This window comes from Furipterus horrens, unplaced genomic scaffold, assembly GCF_987537825.1.
Source record: "Furipterus horrens unplaced genomic scaffold, mFurHor1.1.pri manual_scaffold_10, whole genome shotgun sequence".
NCBI classification, from domain to species: Eukaryota; Metazoa; Chordata; class Mammalia; order Chiroptera; family Furipteridae; genus Furipterus; species Furipterus horrens.
This window is the reverse complement of record NW_028327180.1, coordinates 95,571,412-95,591,397: the sequence shown is the minus strand read 5'-3', so window position 1 is coordinate 95,591,397 and position 19,986 is coordinate 95,571,412. Positions and strand designations below refer to the sequence as shown.

The following is a 19,986-nucleotide window of genomic DNA, read 5'->3' as shown; positions in this document are numbered from 1 at the left end:
TTTTCTGCAGCAGCGTCCTGCTTCTTCCCTGGGAGTGATAAGGAAGATGCTCAGAGTTTTGGCTGGTCAAGTGGAGCCTAGCACTCCTGAATGGGTAGAAGGGGAGATGAAGGCACTATTTAAGGCACTTCTAATCTGATGGAGAAGGGGGTAAAGGGTATAGTTCTCGCCCCCAGGAAGCGCCCCGCTAAGGCAGGAGAGCCTGGTCCAGTGGGGGTGATAGATTCTTCAGCTCTGTCTGATGAGATGTTCCACATGTTTCCTGAGTGGATGGAGATAGGATGGATTCACACACACACACACACACACACATGCTCACACGTACCCATAGAAAAGATAAGCCACATAAAACAGCTCAGTAGGTTCGACTTCATAAATTGCAAAGTGTCTGCACTGGTACATTAGTAAAGTTGCGGAGTGAGCAGAAGCAGGCAATGTAAACGTGGTCTGTTCATTACTTTTTACCGCGTGATACGCCTAGAATAACGCCAGACACGTGGTGGCTGCATGATAAACACGGGAGGGAGAAAGGAAAGCGTACTAGGTTCTGTGCCTTTGTGTAAGCAGATTTCCTCCCGGCCCCACTGTAACAGAACCCTGGGCTGCTCCGATTGAAACAGAACCCACGGGCTGTTTAGTTAGGGGCCCGATTGCCCGCCGCCAGAATCATAACTCTCAATACCAGAGTTTGGTGAAAAGAAAAAGAATTGTTTACTTACACATAGTTCTGCCTCCCCCTCCCAGACCTGGCCAGTCTTAGGAAAGTCAGAAACACCGTTTCCCTACTTCCTAGGCACAGTTCAGCTTTACCAGCAGCTGCCAAGCACTCAGTTCTGATTGGGGAGGTCCTTTCTGTGCTATGGTGCCCTCCAGCTCTCAATGCAGGACCGCCCGGATTCTCAGCCTCCTTGTAAACTGCCTTCTTCCTGCAAACCGCATGGATCTCCTCTGATTCTCAAAGCAGTCTGGCAAGAGCCTCTTCTTAAAGCAGCCTGGAGACCCCTTCTCCAAACCAGATGGAGGGAGCCCACAAGAGCCAGAGGGTAAGGGCGTGAGGGCCAGAGAGAGCCTGAGAGAGAGAGCCTCCTAGAGCCAGAGCCAGCCCAAAATGTCCACAGCTGCTTCTCTCTTCCTCCCTGCCTCCTCTCTCCCCCTGCGTCCTCTCACGCAGTGGGTGTTGCAAACAGTTCTGACCATTCACAGAACCCTCCGTAGGCTCTGTCCGCTTCTTCCCTACCAGCCCACAGTCCAAGACCCCTCCCATCTTCCTGAGCCTTGGAAGTAAAGCGGATCTTTGCAACAATGTTTCCAGCCACTAGCCCCAGGCATGCAAGGGCACCCTGAAAGCTGCTTCCTGCTCCCTATCTCCCAGCCACAAACTCTGGGGTTTGTTTTTGGACTCCCGTTTCTGTAATACTACTAGCCAAACAAATGCCAAGTAGGACAGGGGTGATTGAGGACCAGCCTGGCGTGAGGGGGGGTGTGACCACTGCGGTCCCACTGTGAGCCAGGGTCACCAGGGGCTCGGAAAGGGGTCTAGGCATGGCACCTTGGGGGGTGGGCATGGGGGCTGCCGTGTGCTGAACGAAGCTGTTTCTATTTTCATGGGGGGGTGGGGGGAGAAGAGAAATGACCAGGACAGGACCCGATTCTCCCCACCAAAGTCAGTAAAGTGGGAGCCTCTGTTGACTGAGTACAGACTGCATGCCAGGCCTTTTACCCACCTGTGAGGTGGTACCATTACCTGCCTCCATCCACCAAAGAGGAGCCCGTGGATGAGAGATGTTGATAACTGGCCCAAGACCACGTAACGAGGCTATGTAAGACTGAATTTGAACCACATGTGGGTCACAGCATGGGGCTGTAGTAGCACACAAGATAGAAAATGTTAGCGGGCCCTTTACGAGGAAGATGATGTGTTCACCAAGAGCCCAAGGCAAAACACGTCTGCCTAAATGGCCAGCAAAGGCCGTCCTGCCTCGTCCCATCTCCACCTCTGCAGATGGCGTCACCTGGGCTTCCGTCATAGGTGCCCGTGGAAGGGCAAGCCCAGGGCTGTCCGTGCCCACAGCCCAATTCCATTCCTTGGCAGTCTTATTTCATTCCCACCCACTGATGGAGCCCACATCTCTCCCTTTCCTTTTCACTTACAAAGAAACCAGTCAGTGCTAATATCCTGCTATAAGAGTTCCCATCCCTGGCCGGGGAGATGCACAAGGAAGAGGGGACTTCATCCCTATCCTCACAGACCCATGAAGAGTCAGAGTGACCTACCACATGGCATCCTGCTTGAGGCAGTGTGTACATGGGGCAGCGCCAGGCACGTGGAGCAGGATGACGCTGGGTTCGAATCCCGCCTCCAGAGCGTAGCAGCTGAGGGGCCCCGGGAAAGCCATCTCCCCTCTGCAGCTCAGCCTCCTCATCTATAACATGAGGATAATGCCTGCCTTGTAGGGCTGTGCGTTACTAAGCAACGTGACGTACACCTGTTTCCTTCTCTCTGAAATAAGGACAGTGTCGTAGGTGTGAGAACTAGAGCCATTGTAATGAAGTGCTCAGCACACAGTAGGGTTTTAGGAACTGAGACTGGCTCCAGGAGAGTCAGTAAGTAGGAGCTGGCAGCAGACGGGAGGAGGGGCCCACCTGAGAAAGGGGACCACGGATTCTCTGTTTGTTGGGAGATGCGTCCCCTCGTCTCCAGCTGTCCCACCCTCTGCCCCGTGGCTGGTGATCCGTGGTCCCTGTTGCAGACACATCCTTCCCTCCCCGACTCGCGTGAGCATTTGGGTGCCCCTCAGGCTGCTCCCTGCTGACATTTCCCTGTTCCCCCTCTCTCCACAGCACCCTCAACAACAACAACATCAGCCACATCCTCGTCACCAGCTTCAACCACATGCCGAAGATTCGAACTCTGTGAGTAAGGCTCTTCCTTCCTCCCCTACCTGCTACCCATCGTACGCAGCCCAAGAGCCGCAGTCCAAGCTGCGTGTGAGGCCTGCCGAGCTTTGACTTGCCCGATGGTTCTTCCATCCAAATGCTACCTCCGGCTGCTGTTGACGAAGGGGGTGTTGGTGAGAGAGGGCAGGTGGGGGAGGGGTCAGGGTGCCAGCCATGGTTCTGACCCACCCTTCTGCAGCAGGCAGACTCCTTGCTCTTCACCCTGGGAATCCTCTTTGTGTTTTCCTGCTTCATGGAAAAGCCTGTTAGTGTTACGCTGTCACAGAACATATAGAACTGGGACATAATGACTCGCCATTCCGTAGCTCACGTCATGTGCCCCTGGCACTGATCACCACAGTTTTTCCCTCTGGAACCCACGGAGGAGAGGGAGTCTTAGCCGCTCCTTCCCCATCCTCCCAGCCCCCACCCACCACACTCCCCTGCCCGCCTACATCCTGGGTGATATTCTGACAGGGAATGCAGTAACTTGGCTCTTTATCCCTCACGTTTGGGTGGGCCCCAGCCTTCCGGGGTGTATACTCAGGAAGCAAACGTCCCCATAACACCCCACCCCGAGAACAGCTTTAGTGCCCTTATGACCTGGGAGGTCCCCTCTGCTCAGCCAGAAACACTTTTGTAGATTTCTCCACACTGGGACTCTGATGGCCTTTTCTCGTTGGCAGAGCCTCCTGGGTGTTTGCATCACAGTTGTCGGGGAGAGCCACCCCCTCTGAGCCTTCAGCCAAATGCACTCAGGGCCAAGGCAAATGGCTGGAATTCCTGCTGTGCCCTGTTTCCTTCTTGTAGATGGAGGTGGTGGTGGGAATCAGAGGAGACTAGATACATGAAGTTTCTGGCATGGAGTAGACAGTAAATGATAATAACATTTTATCATCGTCCTCATCATCATCACTATTTAGCCAGAAATCTGGACTGACGGTGCGAGGCAACTGGCTTATTCATGGCCCCTAAGCAACATGTAATCCACAGAGATCCGGAAGTCCGTAGAGGGGTGCTTCCTGAAGGGGGGTCCCTAGACTGGTAGTGTCAACAGCACCTGGAATTCGTCAGAAAAGCAAAACTTCAGGCCCCACCCCAACCCCATGGAATCAGAATCTCCAGGGCTGGGCCCAGCACCCCAGGAGATCTCGGGGCTCCTGAGGTTTCAGAGCCCCTGCCTTGGTGACAAGGTGACTTTATCTCAGGTGAGCATGAAGCCAAGACCCATGGAGCACTCTATAAGGAAACAAGATGGAGTACCCTAGGGAGCACACAGACAGGGAGGCAGGCAGACCTGAGTTAACTGCAAGGTGTGCCACCTGCTCTGGGCAGGGGTCTTCCTCTCTGTGTGCCTCCAGGACAGCGAGGTACATGCTTGCCTCCAAGCTGCTGGGAGAGTGAAATGTACTCCGGTGTGTCTGGTCATGGTGTGCACACAACAAATACTAGTTATTAGGAAGAAGAAGAAAAATAATATGGGCCCAGAGTCAGTCATTGTCCCCCAATTCTCCCTTTGATCCCTGATATGATAACATAACTCAGCCAAGAAAATACATCTCTTCCCTGCTTTTAAAATGGGGCAGTGCGGTGAAGCAGTTTTAAGGAGAAACCATTGGGTCTTCAAAGACCTCTTCCAAGTCCCCAGCAAACCGTGAATGGGCTGGGGAAGGGTGCGGCCCAGGGCTTCGGCGGGCCTCAGGGCACTGGGCCTGCGTCCCAGGCAGGGGGTGCCCCGGGACACTGTGGCTCTTACACAGAAACCAGCAGCCCGCCTCCGGGGCTGCTCCTCTGTGACCTCTACGTCTCCTCTCGTTCTGTCAGCTTAGAAGCAGCGACAACAGAAGCTGGCAAGGTCCGCAGGACGGGGGGTGGCGAGGTCTAGATCTCTGGTGCTTTGTCTGGGTATATGGGGTCGGGGAAGAGAGCGGGAGAGGTTCGGCTCTCGTTTCTGTTGCGGTTCTTTGTGTAGCCCTGGACGCTCATCTGATGAGTTCAGATCAATCAATCAATCTCGTCTGTTCTCTTTCTCCCTGCCTTGTGCCATTTTCTCTTTAGTTTAATTTCAGAGATGGCTCTGTATAGAACTCCCCGGAGACCTGCGCTGACTAATCCCCCTTCACTATAATTAAAGGTGGGGGGGGGGGTGACTGGTGCTGGAGAAGTGGGGAGCAGAGGAGAGAGGAAGGAAGTCATAAATGGGATTTCTAAAGGAAAGCTTTTATATTGAATTCAGAAAGCCACATTTTATAGAAAACGAACACTGACTCTCTCTAAAAGGATTTGCTGGAAATTTAATTTAGCATCTGTAGCTAAAAGGCACCTTTTACAAATTGGCATTTGTATTCATTCACCTTATTTTCTGTAAAGGTGGTTTTGCCAACTTGGAATATGGTGTTTCTGTCAGTGAAAGGCTGCAGAACAACATGCAGGAACTGCCCGGCCACTTCGATGCCTTGGTGTCTGAATCAGGGAGGACAGCCTTGTACACTGGGTGTGGACAGAAGCCTGGGGCTAGCCTCCTCTCAGTAACAATAACATTGAACCTTGTTTCAGCGATTTACGGTGGGCCAGGCCTTGTGTTAAGCACTTACTATGAATCATTTCGGTCCTCGCCACAACCATGCAAAGGGGGCATCAGGTATATCCCCATTTTACAGATGAGAACACTGAGACCCAGCATGAAATCACCACCCAAAGTCACAGTCATAAAGCACAGAGCCAGCGTTATGTTTGGGCAGTGTGACAGAGCCTGAGTGCAGCCTGTTCAGCAGAAACAAACAAACAAACAAACAAAAAAACCCAGAAGAACAGGTTGCAGACGAGCTGAGGAAGGCGAGACCACAGCTCCCGCGTGGTCAGAGGGCCACTGGAGCCCCCCCGCCCCCATCATTGCCCTCCCAGCTCACCAAAATTACTGACAGTAATTAAAATAACTTCCCTTCTCACTCAAGAGGATCAGAAACACTCCTGACAGTATACAACTCACACTTTATGGTGAACATGATTATTTTCCTCTTAATATTTGTATTTGGGGTGATTTTACTCAATTTGACCTCCCAAACATGATATGAAAGGCATCTTGAAAGACTCTGCTCAGCTCGACTCCCCCAGCATTTCTGGTGAGTGAGATTCCAACAGGGGGAAACTGAGTCCCTCAACTGCCCCGGCTCTGAGAAGAGCCTTCACGTGGCCTCCACATCATTTTTGGCCACCTGTTTTCCACGGTCCCACTCGGAAGAGGAGATATTCCTACAAAGACAAAGGAACAGGGACCATGTGTAGCAAGTTTGAAGAGAGAGGAGGCTTGAGGCTGGCCATTAGGAACTGAGGAAGAACCACCCTAATATAATCTTCCAAAGGGGGAACCTCTGACATTCTGATTATCTCAGAAATTAATCCTCTCAGTAAGGATCTGACTTACCGAAACCTCATTTCTGTTCTCCCATTGATCCCTTGCCCCTGATTGGAACTGACGGGAATTTGTGCGCATTGATCCGGCTCGCGGGCCCGCACTCGCTGCTGCGGAGCAAACCCCTGTTTCCTAACGAAAGCCGCCCTCTCATTCAGAGGCTCTTTGCCTGGGCACACGGAAGAACTCCCGCCCATAGGCCTGTGTGTCCTGCCGGCCTGCCTCTGCCCTGCCAGGCACCGGACGGACCCGCTGTTGCCATCTCCCTGGGCAGCCTTTCTCCCTGGCATGTGGGTCTGGCCGTGGAATCCCCCGTCTCTCAGGACACCGGTCTTTTTCGCTCAAGCTGCGCTTCCCAGGAATTCCCTCTTCTGCTCATGCTCTTTCGTAAAGAGGAACCGGCCACACGCATACTCCCAGGTCCCCTCTCTGTCCTGGGCACTAAGTGGTCATCCTTGTTGAATAAACAGAAGACTGGCTTTCCCCTTAGAGCTGGAATCCTGCCCCTGGCTTAGGGTTTTGCGTCCCCAGGCCCTTCCCACCTGTCACACCTCTTGAGCACCTTCAGCAGCTTGGGGGTGGTATCTGAACTTGGAATCCCAAAGGGGATAGTTGCTTGGAGCCCATTATAGGCAGTGTGTCTTAGACCCAGGAGCCTATTAAAATGTGTTTGACCTTAAATATTGGCTCTGGAGAAACTTATAACATCAAAATTAATCATTTTAAAACAAAATCCTAAAAACCTTTCCAAAAATTTTTTTTCAGCAGAAAAGAAAATGACATCCTATGTGGGAATTATATCCACTTAGTTCCTCTGATATGATGGGACCTGGGGCCCCTGAGGCTGCCAAGGCCCCATGGGACCTGTCCAGCTGAGGCAGGGAGGCTGGCTGGCACGCAGCACAAGTTAGCTGCTCTTGGCCTCCGTTCAGCCATGTTGGCCTTACGCTAAGTGGATTGTGGTCAAGAGCCCTTCAGCTCTCTCCATTTCAGGCACGCGAGTAGCCTGGGCCACGCTTTCCGCCACCACTCAGTATTAACTGGCTTGACACAGAGTGCTTGAAAGTCCCCAGATGCTGCTGCTGGCTGATTAGCATGTCCCCAGGACGGAGTGTTTGAAATTGGCACCAGAAAGCCAAGTAAGGGTCTGACTTACCTAAACCTCCTGTGACTTTAACTCCCCTACTACCACTTCTAATGACCTAGAGCGCAGGGAATGTGCATGTTGGGAAGCCCTGGGGAAGACTCTTCCGAGGCCCCTGGATGTCGTTGGTTTGCCCCCAGTTAACGGAGAGGAAGCTCAAGTCATTTAACCAGACAGGACTCCCCTCGGAAGTAGAACCTGCCAATCACTCCGGAATCTTACTGACTCAATGGCGAGACATTGATCTGGAATCACAGCTACTAGAGAGAGAAAGCCAGAGTCCTGGAACTGGTTAGGAAGTCTTTCCAGAGATACCTGAACCAGCCAGAATGGCAGCTAGACCAGGTGGACTTGAACTTGGGAAGGAGACGAAGCGCACTGTGGAGATACACCTTCTCTTTATGCCCTGCTCAGTCTGCCTGTGCAGTCAGTGGTACCGCTTTGGGGCCACCAGGACACCTGCAGGGGGTTCATTAAACGGACACTCAGGAGAGAAGGAAGTGTAAACACACCTCAGATCTCCATCCCGGCGCCACCATAGACGGGCATTGAGATTAGGAAGCTGTTTCACCCCATCATAACTCATGCTGGCTCAAGTACCAAAGTTTGCACAGAAGCCACCCCTGTGGACGTTTGACTCGAGTCAGGAGTGTCACTGTGATGGTGTCACTGCCCCATCCATGTGCTGAGGCTTTCTTGAGTGGGAAAGAAAAGTGTGGAATTACTATTAAGAAATAGTGAGTTGCTCCGAACCCTGGAGGCATCCGTTGAACAGGGCCTGCGTGTGAAGATAACTGTCATTTGTGGCTTGACAGTGTTGGGGCTGAGGGGCCTGTGATCACTGAGTGGTGCAGAGGGCAGTGCTCCCGGGGCTCCTGAGGGTTATCTCGCTGCAGAAAGGGCAAAGAGGTGTGGCCTACTCTGTTCGGCCCGTGGCAGGCTCCCCTCTTCACACTGTGACAGTGCCTTCCCTCTGTCCCTTCCTCTCCCAGGCGCCTCCACTCCAACCACCTGCACTGTGACTGCCACCTGGCCTGGCTCTCAGATTGGCTGCGACAGCGGCGGACAGTGGGCCAGTTCACACTCTGCATGGCGCCTGTGCACCTGAGGGGCTTCAACGTGGCAGACGTGCAGAAGAAGGAATATGTGTGCCCAGGTGAGGCTCTCCCTGACGTCGCCCTGGCCTTGAACTGACACCCCAGCCCAGAGCGCGGTGTGAGACCCCGGGTCCCCCCAGCACTCTGGAGTCACTTAAAGAACTCTGGAGTGCCCCGAGGGGTTCCAGAAAAGAAGCATGTGTTATCTGTTAAAGGAAAAGGCTCAAAGAACTCGTGAATCACTTTCTGTTAAGCCTCATCGTCCATTTGTGCTAAGAAACCTCACACGTATTAGGTACTTTTGCATTTGCTATATTCCCGTCATCCCATCGCTCGCAAAAATGGGGAGACAGGATAATGAAGGCGTTGGGGTCAGCCTTTGTGGCTGGAAATCCTGGCTCTGGCCCTTACTGGTGTGTGACTTTGGCAAGTTACCGAGCGTGTCTGCAGACTGGAAACAATAATCATACATAGCTCAGGGATGGGCGGGAGGATTAAAAGCACTCAGCGTTGTACACAGTGGCTGGTAAGAGCTAACAAGTGGAGCTTAATTATTCTAGTTTAGCGGGCCCACAGAATGTGCTGAGCAAACGGAAGCACTTGGTCTGTGGACAGCTGAAGTGTAATAGAGGCAGATTGTTCGTGGAGCGCAGGAAACAGAAGTACACAAGGACGTAACTGCAGGCAGTGCAGATCTCTGCGTTCGGGAGGTGGCTGAGAGACTGGGATCTGCCCGGAGGGTGGAGCAGCTTTTAAACTGAGTCCTAAATTTGCCTGCTTGTTTGTTTTGTGCTTTTCATTGCCATCCTGCAGTCCCACCAACTCTTGCTCTTCTGGTGGCGAAAAAGTAGCGCTAATCCCTTGATTTCCTCAACAGCAGACCAAATAGAGGGCTTCCCCACGGAGGCCCCTCCTGCTCTGCAGGAGCCCCGTCCTGGAATGGGGCCCAGTGGCCTCTCAAGGATCTTGGGAGCTGGGTACAGGGAGGAAGGCAGACAGGAAGAGCTTGGCGCTGGTCGGGGTGGCACTTCTGGCCTTTCTCAGTGCTGAAGGTCTGTGGAGCCCCCGTGTGCTGCGGTGCCCGGTGTGGCCCGGGGCGCAGACCGGCTCGCCTCTGCTCTTAGGTGGGCACTTGCGATACGTGAAGAATTTTCCTTGAATTCAGCTGCACCTCGCTCTTTGCTGCTTGTTCCTGTCATGTTGCTGCTTCATCAAGTTCTTTATTATCCAACAACATTCAGACACGTCTCAGCAGCACCTCAATAATTTCCAGAGACGCCAACTTAGAAATCACTTCCCATCAAACACATTTAATAAAACCGTTTATCATACAAGCACCCAACTCCAAGATACCGACTGTAATTACAGTCATTATTAGGCAAAGGATACAATATCGGCGTAAGTGCCAGCGAAAGAAATAATTATAGAGTGCAGGAGTCATCCAAGAGCTAATGAGAAAAACTAATTAGAGCGAATGTTAAAACACATCATTATAGGTGGGTGCCAAGCTTAACGCCGCGCAGAACACGAACACTACTTTGTCACGGAAGCTCCTTCCTGTCAAAGGAGTGGCAAGACATTGCTTATCCAGCAGCAATCAGGATCCCAAACCCAGGGCGTGAGGCTGACCCTCATGGGTCCTGGACATGCCAAGGCCCAAACCTCCCTCCTTCGAAACAGCCAGATCACACAGGCAGGTCAATAGTTATGTGGCAGCATCCTTGTCACCTCCCCTATTTATAGCAGGAGACCCATGTGATGAGCCCTGTAGCGTCTTAGTGAGAAGCCAGGTGTCTTTTGAGGACATGAGGATTTAGTCCGCAGACTCCAGACATGAACACACTGTTGATCCCCACCCTCTCATCATGGTGTGAATTTAGGGGAGCATCATATTGGAGGCCCCTATCCATGAGGGGTTCTGCAGCTGTTTTCCAGGCTGTCACGGGTTAAAAATAGAATGCTGTGCAGGGTTTCTCTCTGCCAAGGTCAAAGGCAGATTGCATGGTCTAGGGGAACTGGTGTCTGGCACATTCATGATGAATGAACCACCGCCCTTATTAGTGGGGTACAGGATGGCCACCTTCTCCCACCCTCTTTAATAATTAATTGTTAAAGGTTGTCTCTGAGGCCATGGTAAAGGGGTGCCAGAGAGAGCAGCGTGGAGCAAGACTCAGGCTGTGCACCCCACAGAGGCCACAGAGAAGGGCTGGTTCACATACTGACCACGCCTGGGGTGCAGGCCCCGCCCCAAGGCAGAGCCCACCGAGTCACCTGGACGAGGCAGTCTGTTCAGACCTCACGGTGGCTGTTCAGCTCCTCATTCAAGCGATTCCCCCAATAACTGGCAGGAGGACGACTTCAGTCAAGAAAAGGAGGGAGGCAAGGGCATGTCTTTAAAAATAGAGGTTATTGGCTCAGGAGGAAGGAAAGGCATGGAGCGCCAATTAAGCCATCCCGGTGAGTAGCCTCGTCACCAGTGGCCCTTGTCAAGGCCGCATCAGAAAGCGTCCCTGAGTCTTAGACAATGTCAAAAACTCATCAAATGCACCACTGCAGAGACAGGAAAGACCTGTTTCTCATGGCCTGTGAGGGCCCTGCCCGCCCAGCTCCCTGCTATCTCCCTTCGAATTAAATGCGGCTGTCTGGAGCCCAGCCCTACCCCCCAGAAGCCCAGGCTCTGGGGCTCCTTATCACCCAGGTCACCCAGAAACTTGCAGTGCACTGTGACAAAACCGGTCTCCCCAGTCAGCTGTACCCTTCCGGTCGAAGGCATTTCTTTCCTTCCCCTCGGGAAACAACCAGGACTGTCTCCCAAGGCCAGGGCACTGTCTCACTGACTAGTACCGCTTTTCCTGTCTTCTGCACCTGGGCTGCTTGCTTTCCTTCAGCTCATGCTGAAAGGATTCCTCCGTCGGCTCTTCTTGATGCCAGAGGAAGGCCAGGGCCCTGGGACCAGAAGCGTCTGCGGTCCCAGCTTCATGTCACCCGAGGCGGACTGAGGCTTGGTCCGAGTTCCCAGAGCAGCCCAGAGAACAGGCTCTGCTCTGGCCGTGACTTGGCTCATGTTATGTGAGTTGCAAGGTTTGGTTTGGTTTTTCCATCCTTATCTGAAGGGCTTTCTGGGGGCGTTAAAACTCTAGGATTTTATCTTCCATGTGTCAATTCTCTGGCACTTGAATCTGACAAAGTTTTTAGCGGTCACTCTTTGTAAACCAGGAGGATTAAACATTTGACCCTGCGAGTCAGTCACCTCTTTCCTTGGGACATCTTTGAAGTCATCGGGTTGTCCGCGTGTCTCACTCTCCCCTGCCCATGGCCTTTGAGTGTGACATGTCTTTTCATGAAGATTAATCTTGTCCTCTAGTATTAAGGGGCCATATCTTATATTTAAGGTACCCAATGCCTAGAACAGTGTTTGATCCAATAGCCTCTCAGCAAACATAGTCTCCTTTAAATTATTAAAAATGAAATAGGTGTATCTCTCTGGAAACAAGAAACTCCCCCTTGGGTTTTTTTTGTTTTTTTTTTAATTTGGGACCAGTTACTAAGTATGAAGATAATGAAGGTAAGCCTGACTGGCCGCCCATCTCCTTAGGAGGTTTTAATTAAAGCACCATAATTAGACATTGCAAGAATGAGATTATTAGGTTTATAGCCATTCCCAAGATTATCGTGCCACTGGTATTTAAATCACGTTCATTTATATTCTCATCATAATTGCTCGCGTCCCATTGTCATCACAGTCTGTTGTTGGCTTTTGAAAGGCCAGGGGCCAACAGGGATGCTTAATTTGAATACTGGAATTAATTTCTTCCCACATGCTCGCAAGGCCTTTGGATTCTTCGACTCTGTGCAGGCTACTGGGTGACATTCTCTTTAAAGACAGACAGAAGTAAACACAGCTCTAACACGAGAGTGTTCTGCCATTCTGTTGTAGTTCATACAGCCCGTGTCTCGGCCCCTCCCCTCCTCTCCCCTCCCTTTGAGACTTCATGACTCGCATGGTCTTCAATTTCATGGCAAGGAAAAGAGGCACTTGGGGTGTCTTTTTGGCACAGGAGACAGCAAGAGGAGCACCTTAGGCCGTTCGCTTTATCTTCCTTTTGTTTCCTCCTGAGAATAATGGGAATCATATAATGGAACCTACCTCTCAGGTTTTAGGAGGGTCAAGTGAGATCATATGTGCAGAGCACTTGGCATGGTCTGGCACGTAGGAAACTTCCGTGAACGTTAGCTGCTTCTGCGAGAATGACGGTCCTTTTTAGCTTGGCCACTACTGTGTCTTGGGGCAGAAACACTCGCTCTCAGGGCCCATGTTTCCTCACCATGGCCACAGCCCTTTCTAGGTCTTAAGTTCAGTGACCTTGGCTGTACTCATTTGGGCAGATAAGTCAGGGCCTTTCGCCTTCAGCGTCATGATCATCCCCATTTGCCAGTTAGAACAAAGCTGACGTGAAGGCGGGGCGGGGCCCTCTCCCCGGCCATTGCCCCTCCTTCCTTGTCTCTCAGCATTGGAGGGGAGCGGCGCAGTCAGTGGAGGTGGTGTAATCGGCGCCCTGTCCGTGCTGGTGACCGTGGCACGTTCCCCACGAGTGCTCTGGCAGGGGACACATTTCTGCCCTCGTGATCATTGGTCTTCCCTTTCCTCATCGGGCACGGAGGTAGCCAGGGTAGAAGTGGTGAAGGAGGACAGGTGGGCCTGGCCCCAGAGGGGACTCAGGTACTTGCCCACATCCCCATCGATCTCCTCCTATTCTGGATGAGAACGTCCCCCCACCTCCCCAGAGAACATCCTTAGTACCACGGGAGGAGCTCCCAGAGCAGAGCTTGGACACTAACTTAAAAAGGACGACATGAAGAACAAGGCCACAGGCACTCCTGAGCTTGTAACAGGACACCTTAGGGAGCAGATGGCAGGGGTTCTGGGTGCGAGGCCATCACAAGGCTCTGATTTAAGGGAGAGGAGGAGGTGGCTCCAGTCGACAGGCTCGCTCAAGGACAATGAGGATCCCTGGGCCCCATGAGAACATGTTAGACAACAGGAGCACACGCGTGCATGCAGGCCGGCCCACAGCCAGATGGTCCCTTCCATGGGAGATATGGAGAGACTCTTCCTATCCTGATATTAAAATTCTGTTTCCATTCCCCTCTGCTTCTTAGCTGGTGGGCATAGAGTTTCCTGAGCAGGAAGGTGTTTCCTCACTGTGTGCCCTTGGAAATCCACCGCCCCCTTTCCTACCCCCACCACCCTCAACATGCATGGACAGGAAAGGCCAGAAGGGATGCATCTGCCAGCAGAGTTTAGTGGCATGCCTAGGATACCCTGGTTGTGTGGGCAAGCTCGGGGGAGCTCGGGGGAGCCCTGTGCAGAGCGAGCCCTAGAGGACTAGGCAGGTGACCTTGGTCACGACTGAGAGCTGCGGTAGAAGACCTTTGACTTCCGGCATGAGAGCCCGGTCTACCCACAGCCACTTCACCGCCCCACACTGTGGCTGATCCTGTGGCCCAGAGCCCAGGGCGCTCAGAAGTCAGGAGGCCTCCCCTCGGAGCCCTTCCAGAAGGACCTCTCACCTCTGTAGCTTGGTGACATTCAGCCCCAAGTCTGCAGAGCTTCTGGGCCAGTGTCACTCATGAATTCATGCTCTCACTCAGTGTTCTGTGCCAAGCTCTGTTTTAGGCACTGGGGACATAACAGGAATGAGGCAGAAAAGGTCGCTCGCTGCCCTTGTAGAATTTGCATCTGAACTCAGACTGTTCAGAGGTGGAAAGCAAAGGGGAGGGACTTCTGCCATCACAGCGCTCAGAGGCCCGATGGAGATGGGCTTGGTCCGGCAGGCCTCGGTCAGAGGAAGACGTCCGGGGAAATCGAGCCCATCTTTCAGCCCCACCTTCAACCCAAAGTGTTGGTTTCAGCACGAGAGAGTCATGTCCTCACCGAGTGTGAACGCCTGGCTGGGGCGCTGCCACCCGAAGCTAGCAGAGGCTATAATTACCTCTCTGAGTAATTAAAGGTGTTGTTAGTGACCTTGTTAGGGAACCTTTTGCAAAAGCTTTTTTCAAAGCCTTGACAGCCTCCCTTGAAATGTAGCTGCACCTGCCTGCAGAGTCAGAGGTGCCCTGTGAAAGGCCCACCTCCTTCCCAGCGGACCCAAGGCTGCGACCTGTGTCTGGCTGAAACAGAAGGAACTTCAGCGCACAAGTCCAACAGAGCGCCTTTGAACAACAACAAAAAAATTTCAGGAATTCCTGTTACCCATATGAGCTCTTGAATATAATGTCTTTCTTCCTTCCTTTTTTCCAAAACACGCCAACCAATATTTTGACAGATCAAAAGAGGGGCAGCCATCCAATACCCTCTGCCCCAGTGGGTGGACATGTGGGACCTCAGACTGCTCCCTCTGAAGAGCCCTACCATTCCCCCAACAGGGCAGACCGAGGTGGATGGCCATCGTCCCTGGTGCTGTCAGGGGCACTTGCCCCTGGATGTGGGGGGCCAGGCCCGGCAGTTCTCTTTGGGGAGACTATCTGCACTTCAAAAGCCCCGACATCTGAAGTCATTTGTCCCACCTCCCTGGGATGTGGGTGAGGAGACAGGAGCCCTTCACACTGTAGATCCTCTTTGTCACCCGCTAAGAGAGGTGGGACAGAGGAGGGAAAGGTGCTGGTAGGTATCTTACTTCTACTTCCATTTTCTGAAGGATAGGAATAGTCAGTCTTTAGATCCAGGAAAGACTTTATAATCTGCGATCCAAATCCTTATTTATTGACATGGTAACAAAAGAGCTCAGAGGGCATAGGTCCTAGGACTTGCAGACGATTAGTAACAACAGTAAGAATAATAACAACATTAACAACAAATGTTACTAAGTCCTGACTCGGTGCTATGTATTCTTCTAAATACATTATAAGCATTAACAACACAACCATGCTATGAAAAAGCATTGCTATTTGCCCCCCACCCCATTTTACAGATGCGGGAAACTGAGGCACAGGGACAGAGGGATGAGATGCTAGAACAAGGACTCAGACTGAGGCTCCAGAGCCCACACTCTAACCACACTCTCTTCTTCCTGATCTGCAGCTCTGATAGGCTGGTTTTCTGGGTTGCCACTTTCTCAGAAACGTAAGGACGTCCCCAGTTCGGGACAAAGCCGGTAGCCCCTCTGTCTCTAAGAGAGTGAAGGCTGCATTTAGGGTTTTGAATGTAAGTCACGTCTCTCTGGTGTTTTCCACGGTCTCCGTTGGATCCGCCAGCGTGACTCTGGGGAGTTTGAAGTCCAGTCCCCTAGACAAGAATATTTTTTGAAATCTTCAGCTAAGAGGATGTTTTTCAGTGTGTATGTGTGCCTGTGCGTGTGTGTGTGTGTGAAGGTGAGGCCAGGGGAAATAAGAATCTTTGATCGCGGGGCTGGCCTTTTTTGGCAAGGTAAACTTTCCGAATAAGCCATCAGCATCAATTTGAGTGTCTGCAGGACCACCCCAGGTATGGGGACTATTGAGCATGGAGAGCGGACAGTCTTCTGATTCAGCCGCTATTGCTGGTCTCGCTCTGCTCCCCAGACTCCGCTTGTCCAGCACACATAGGCCAAACTCAAGCCATTTTCCCCTGCAGACGTTTTCTCTTTCATGCTTAATCTCTGTCTGGAGCTCCCCGCCGGAAGCTTCGTGTCTCAGCCGTGAGGAAGCTGTGCAGAGTTAGCCTGAGTCTGGTCTCACCCAGGGCCCTCGGCTCTGGGAGGACGGATGTGCACAGCCATCAAGACAGGTGCGGGATGCGGTCCTGAGGGACCACCGGGTTGAGTCTACTACCTTTTGGACCACAGTGTCCACCTTTGAAAAACTCACCACAAGTTTGAGATTCTGACCTCACTTGGAAGAAGTAATCCTCGCATGAGAACTCACATGATGTCTTTAAAACGTTTGAATTTGCTTCTTGTATTAGAGATTCAATGTGACCACCAGAGGAAGTGATTCAGATTCTGTGGCCCTTGGGATTTTGAGTGAGTCTGTGATGTATAATGTTTATCTACATTTCCTTTCTGAAGAAGAATCTCCTTGGAGGCCATGTTCTTGGGTTTGTACCACTTTGCTTTAAATTCACAGTGGTTCCCAACTTCAAAAATCTGCGGTAACTTATTTGCCTTTCTTTTAAGGCATTAAGTCTTCTCAGAATGTTGTTGGGACATAAAAGCTGTTTGAAAATGCCCCAATGTTGCTGCTGATGGCAGCATTGACACCTGGACAACACCGATGCCCCAAATGGGGACCTCCTGCCATCTTTTTCCCTCCCACTGGTTTTGATAGTGGCTTCCAGACCCTAGAGAAAGGAATGAGGTGTGTCTATCCCCAGCATCCAGTTCTCAGGTAAAATCCCAAGCCCCCGGTGTCATTCAGACATCGGGCACCCTGAGACCTTCGTCCCAGTGTAGCTGTTCACATGTTTGCATGTGCGGCTGCCTGAAGAGAGATGCTGGGTCTAGAAGACTAGGATGATGGCATGACAGACACAGGTCAGCATCTCCGCTCTTGGCTGAGTATGTAGCCAGTTCCAGCTGCGTCTCCAAGATGAGATGCCAGCTGGTGACAGTTTTTTAGGTAGCTTATCAGGTAGTGCCGCCTCGCTGGGAAGCTGGGTCGGGGGCAAGGGAGCCCGGGCGGCTCCTGACACTGACAGGCATTGGCCATTGTGTTCCGGCCCTGCAGGTCCCCACTCGGAGCCTCCGTCCTGCAATGCCAACTCCATCTCCTGCCCTGCGGCCTGCACTTGCAGCAATAACATTGTGGACTGTCGAGGGAAGGGCTTGACGGAGATCCCCGCCAACCTGCCAGAGGGCATCGCCGAAATGTAAGTGCCCTGTCTGCCCCCCTCTGTCCCTGGCGGGGTCACCGCCCCATCTCAGCCGATTCTCCAGCAGACCGGCAGCGTGTTGGGCTGTTGCAGCTGACCGTCAAACACACTCAGGAACCGCCTTGCGGGCTTTCCCAGGTGTGACAGAGCGTAGACTCTAGAGCACCGTCAGGAAACTATGGCCCATGGGCCTGGTAGGCCTACCCCCCGTCTCTGTAAATAGTTTTATTGGAACGCAGCCGCACTCGTGTGTTTACGCGTTGTCTAGGGCTGCTCTCGTAAGGCAGCAGCGAGTAGGGATGACAGAGGAACTCCTGGCCTGCCCGATATGTCCCGCTCGGTCGTCTACAGAAGTTTGCCGGTCCCCGCCCTGGAGTCTCCCTGTAATTAGATCCGGGCGCCACCATTTACTAGCTGGGTGACTTGGGGCAAAATCATTGCTCTTTCTCCTCGTTAGTTTTCTCATCTATGATACTGTGATGACTATAGTATTCTCAGTGGGTCATTGTGGAAACGAAAGGAAACGCTGTGTGTGCACAGGTGATATGATCCTAGTCCAAGCGCAAGTGCTCTAGAAAGTGGCAGCAGGGGCTCCTGGCCATTTCAGGTCAGGTTATTGTCCTCCAGGCTGGTCTTTGGGTAGAGACAAGGCTGTGTGTATTGGTGTGTACACACAGATTCCACATGTCCCATCATACGTGCTTGCCCACACAGCTCCATCATGTCCAGTCTTCCCTCAGGCATGAGGAAATGCCAGTGTCTCAGGCTGGATTGAGTTGAGGGTCAGTCAGCATGAACCCCAAGATTACTCTTCATACGACAATAATTGTTTTCATTTTCTACCTTCACCTTTAGGTGGCTTTATTAAAAACACAATTAGATGAAACTCTCCTACTGAAAACATCGTTAGATAAAATCCCTCCAAATAAAGGACACACACTTCCCTCGCCTCTCTCCTTCATCATCTCCTCCTCCTCCTCCTTTGCATGCCCTGTGTCCCCCGCACACTCCAAGAGGTGGCCTATTGACTCTTATTCACACATTTATTTAACAAACATCTATGGTGAGCTCACTGTGTTCTATTCATTGTTCTGTACTTGGGGATCATCAACAGATAGACAAAAATTCTGCTTTTTATGGTGCTTGCGTTCTAGGGGTGGGAAGAGTATGAGAAACAATAAAGAAAGCAAAGTAAATTAGATAATATGACAGAAGGTGGTAGGTTCTATGGTGGAAAATCAAGCAAGGAAAGGACTTGAAGTAAGTGAGACAAAAAATAAGTGAATGTCTGGAGGAAGAGTGTTGCGGGAAGCAGGAACAGCATGTGCAAAGGCCCTGGGGTAGGAGTGTGCCTGGTGTACCAGAAGGCCAGTGTGGCGTAAACACAGCGGAGTGTTAGGGGATGAGGTCAGAGGGGTACAAGGGGCCAGATCATGGAGGCATTTTAAAGACTTTGGTTTCACCATGACTGACATGAGAAGAAACGTATGACTTACGACAGTGGAGCCCTAGTTCCTTCTTTCTTCATCTGCTTTGCCAGCTTTTCTCTGATTTCCTTTGACACTTTCTTCCCCAGCCCCAGTGGCCACAATCCATGCCTCCTCACCCTTCCTGTAGCTACGAGCTAGTTGGCATGACATGCACACCACACCTTCTGTGGCCTTCATCCACCTTCATCGGCAAGAATCAGCAATGAATTCCCTTCACATTTCACTGTAACTCTCCTTCGCTCCTCGTGGTCCATGGCTCTAGTTTTGAAGAGCCCCTTTCCGTGGGGTTCCCTCTGACCTCACCACCTCTCCAGCCTCCCCTCTTCTGCCACCTCCCCTTACTCCTGCCCTTACTCTCTTCCCTTTCTGCACCCTTTTCTCTTCTCTTTTTCTCCCTCCCCTGAGTCTCCTCCTCCCTCCCCTCTCCTCACCCACACGGCCTTTCCACTTCCCTTCCCAGCCCCGTTTCTCTCTCTGCACCAGCTCACCCTTTGCTCTTCTTTATAAGAGCCCCCCTTCCTCCCCATCCCACCAAGGAGGGACCCCGACCCTCCCGAGATGGATGGATGTCCAGACAGAACTCCTGCCAACGTTGCTGTCATTTCAGATCCCGCAGACCCTTCCTTTCTCCCTCATCTGCCAGGGTTTCTCGTTGGTAGGCACCGATTTTCCCTGGAGCAGGTCTCAAACCTCAGTGGTCAAGTCTAGGCTGTCAAGCCAGAACCTTTGACCCCCTAGCCCAGCCCTGACTCGGGAGCCCGGAGCCTGCCCACCCTGCTCTGCTGCTCCTCATCTCGAAACCTCAGAGGTACCCAGCTCAGGTTTCTGGGAGAGAAATTTCCGCTGTCCTTGTTGGAGGTGGGGCCCATGCAGACCAGACCCGACCAGGGCTGCTGAGCTCGCACCTGGCCGTGGGATTCTACAGGGGATGCTAACAGCCTGGAGTGGTGATTTTCCAAAGGCTCTCTGATTCTTACTGAGTTCTTCCTGGTGTGGGGCAAAGTGAGAAAAGCAAGACCAATGTGATATTTGTTCCACTGAACAAAATTATTCAATTT

At 52.1% G+C, this 19,986-nt stretch overlaps 1 protein-coding gene across 1 annotated transcript in view; it reads left to right on the top strand.

The window, feature by feature from the left end:
* The window catches only part of SLIT3 (slit guidance ligand 3), a 519,220-nt gene that overhangs the window by 405,011 nt on the left and 94,223 nt on the right, over positions 1–19,986 (top strand). Inside the window, exons 7-9 of the mRNA XM_090288559.1 lie at positions 2,842–2,913; positions 8,486–8,649; positions 17,294–17,435. Coding sequence (XP_090144685.1) covers positions 2,842–2,913; positions 8,486–8,649; positions 17,294–17,435 — 378 coding nt within the window. The remainder of the gene's footprint in view (positions 1–2,841; positions 2,914–8,485; positions 8,650–17,293; positions 17,436–19,986) is intronic.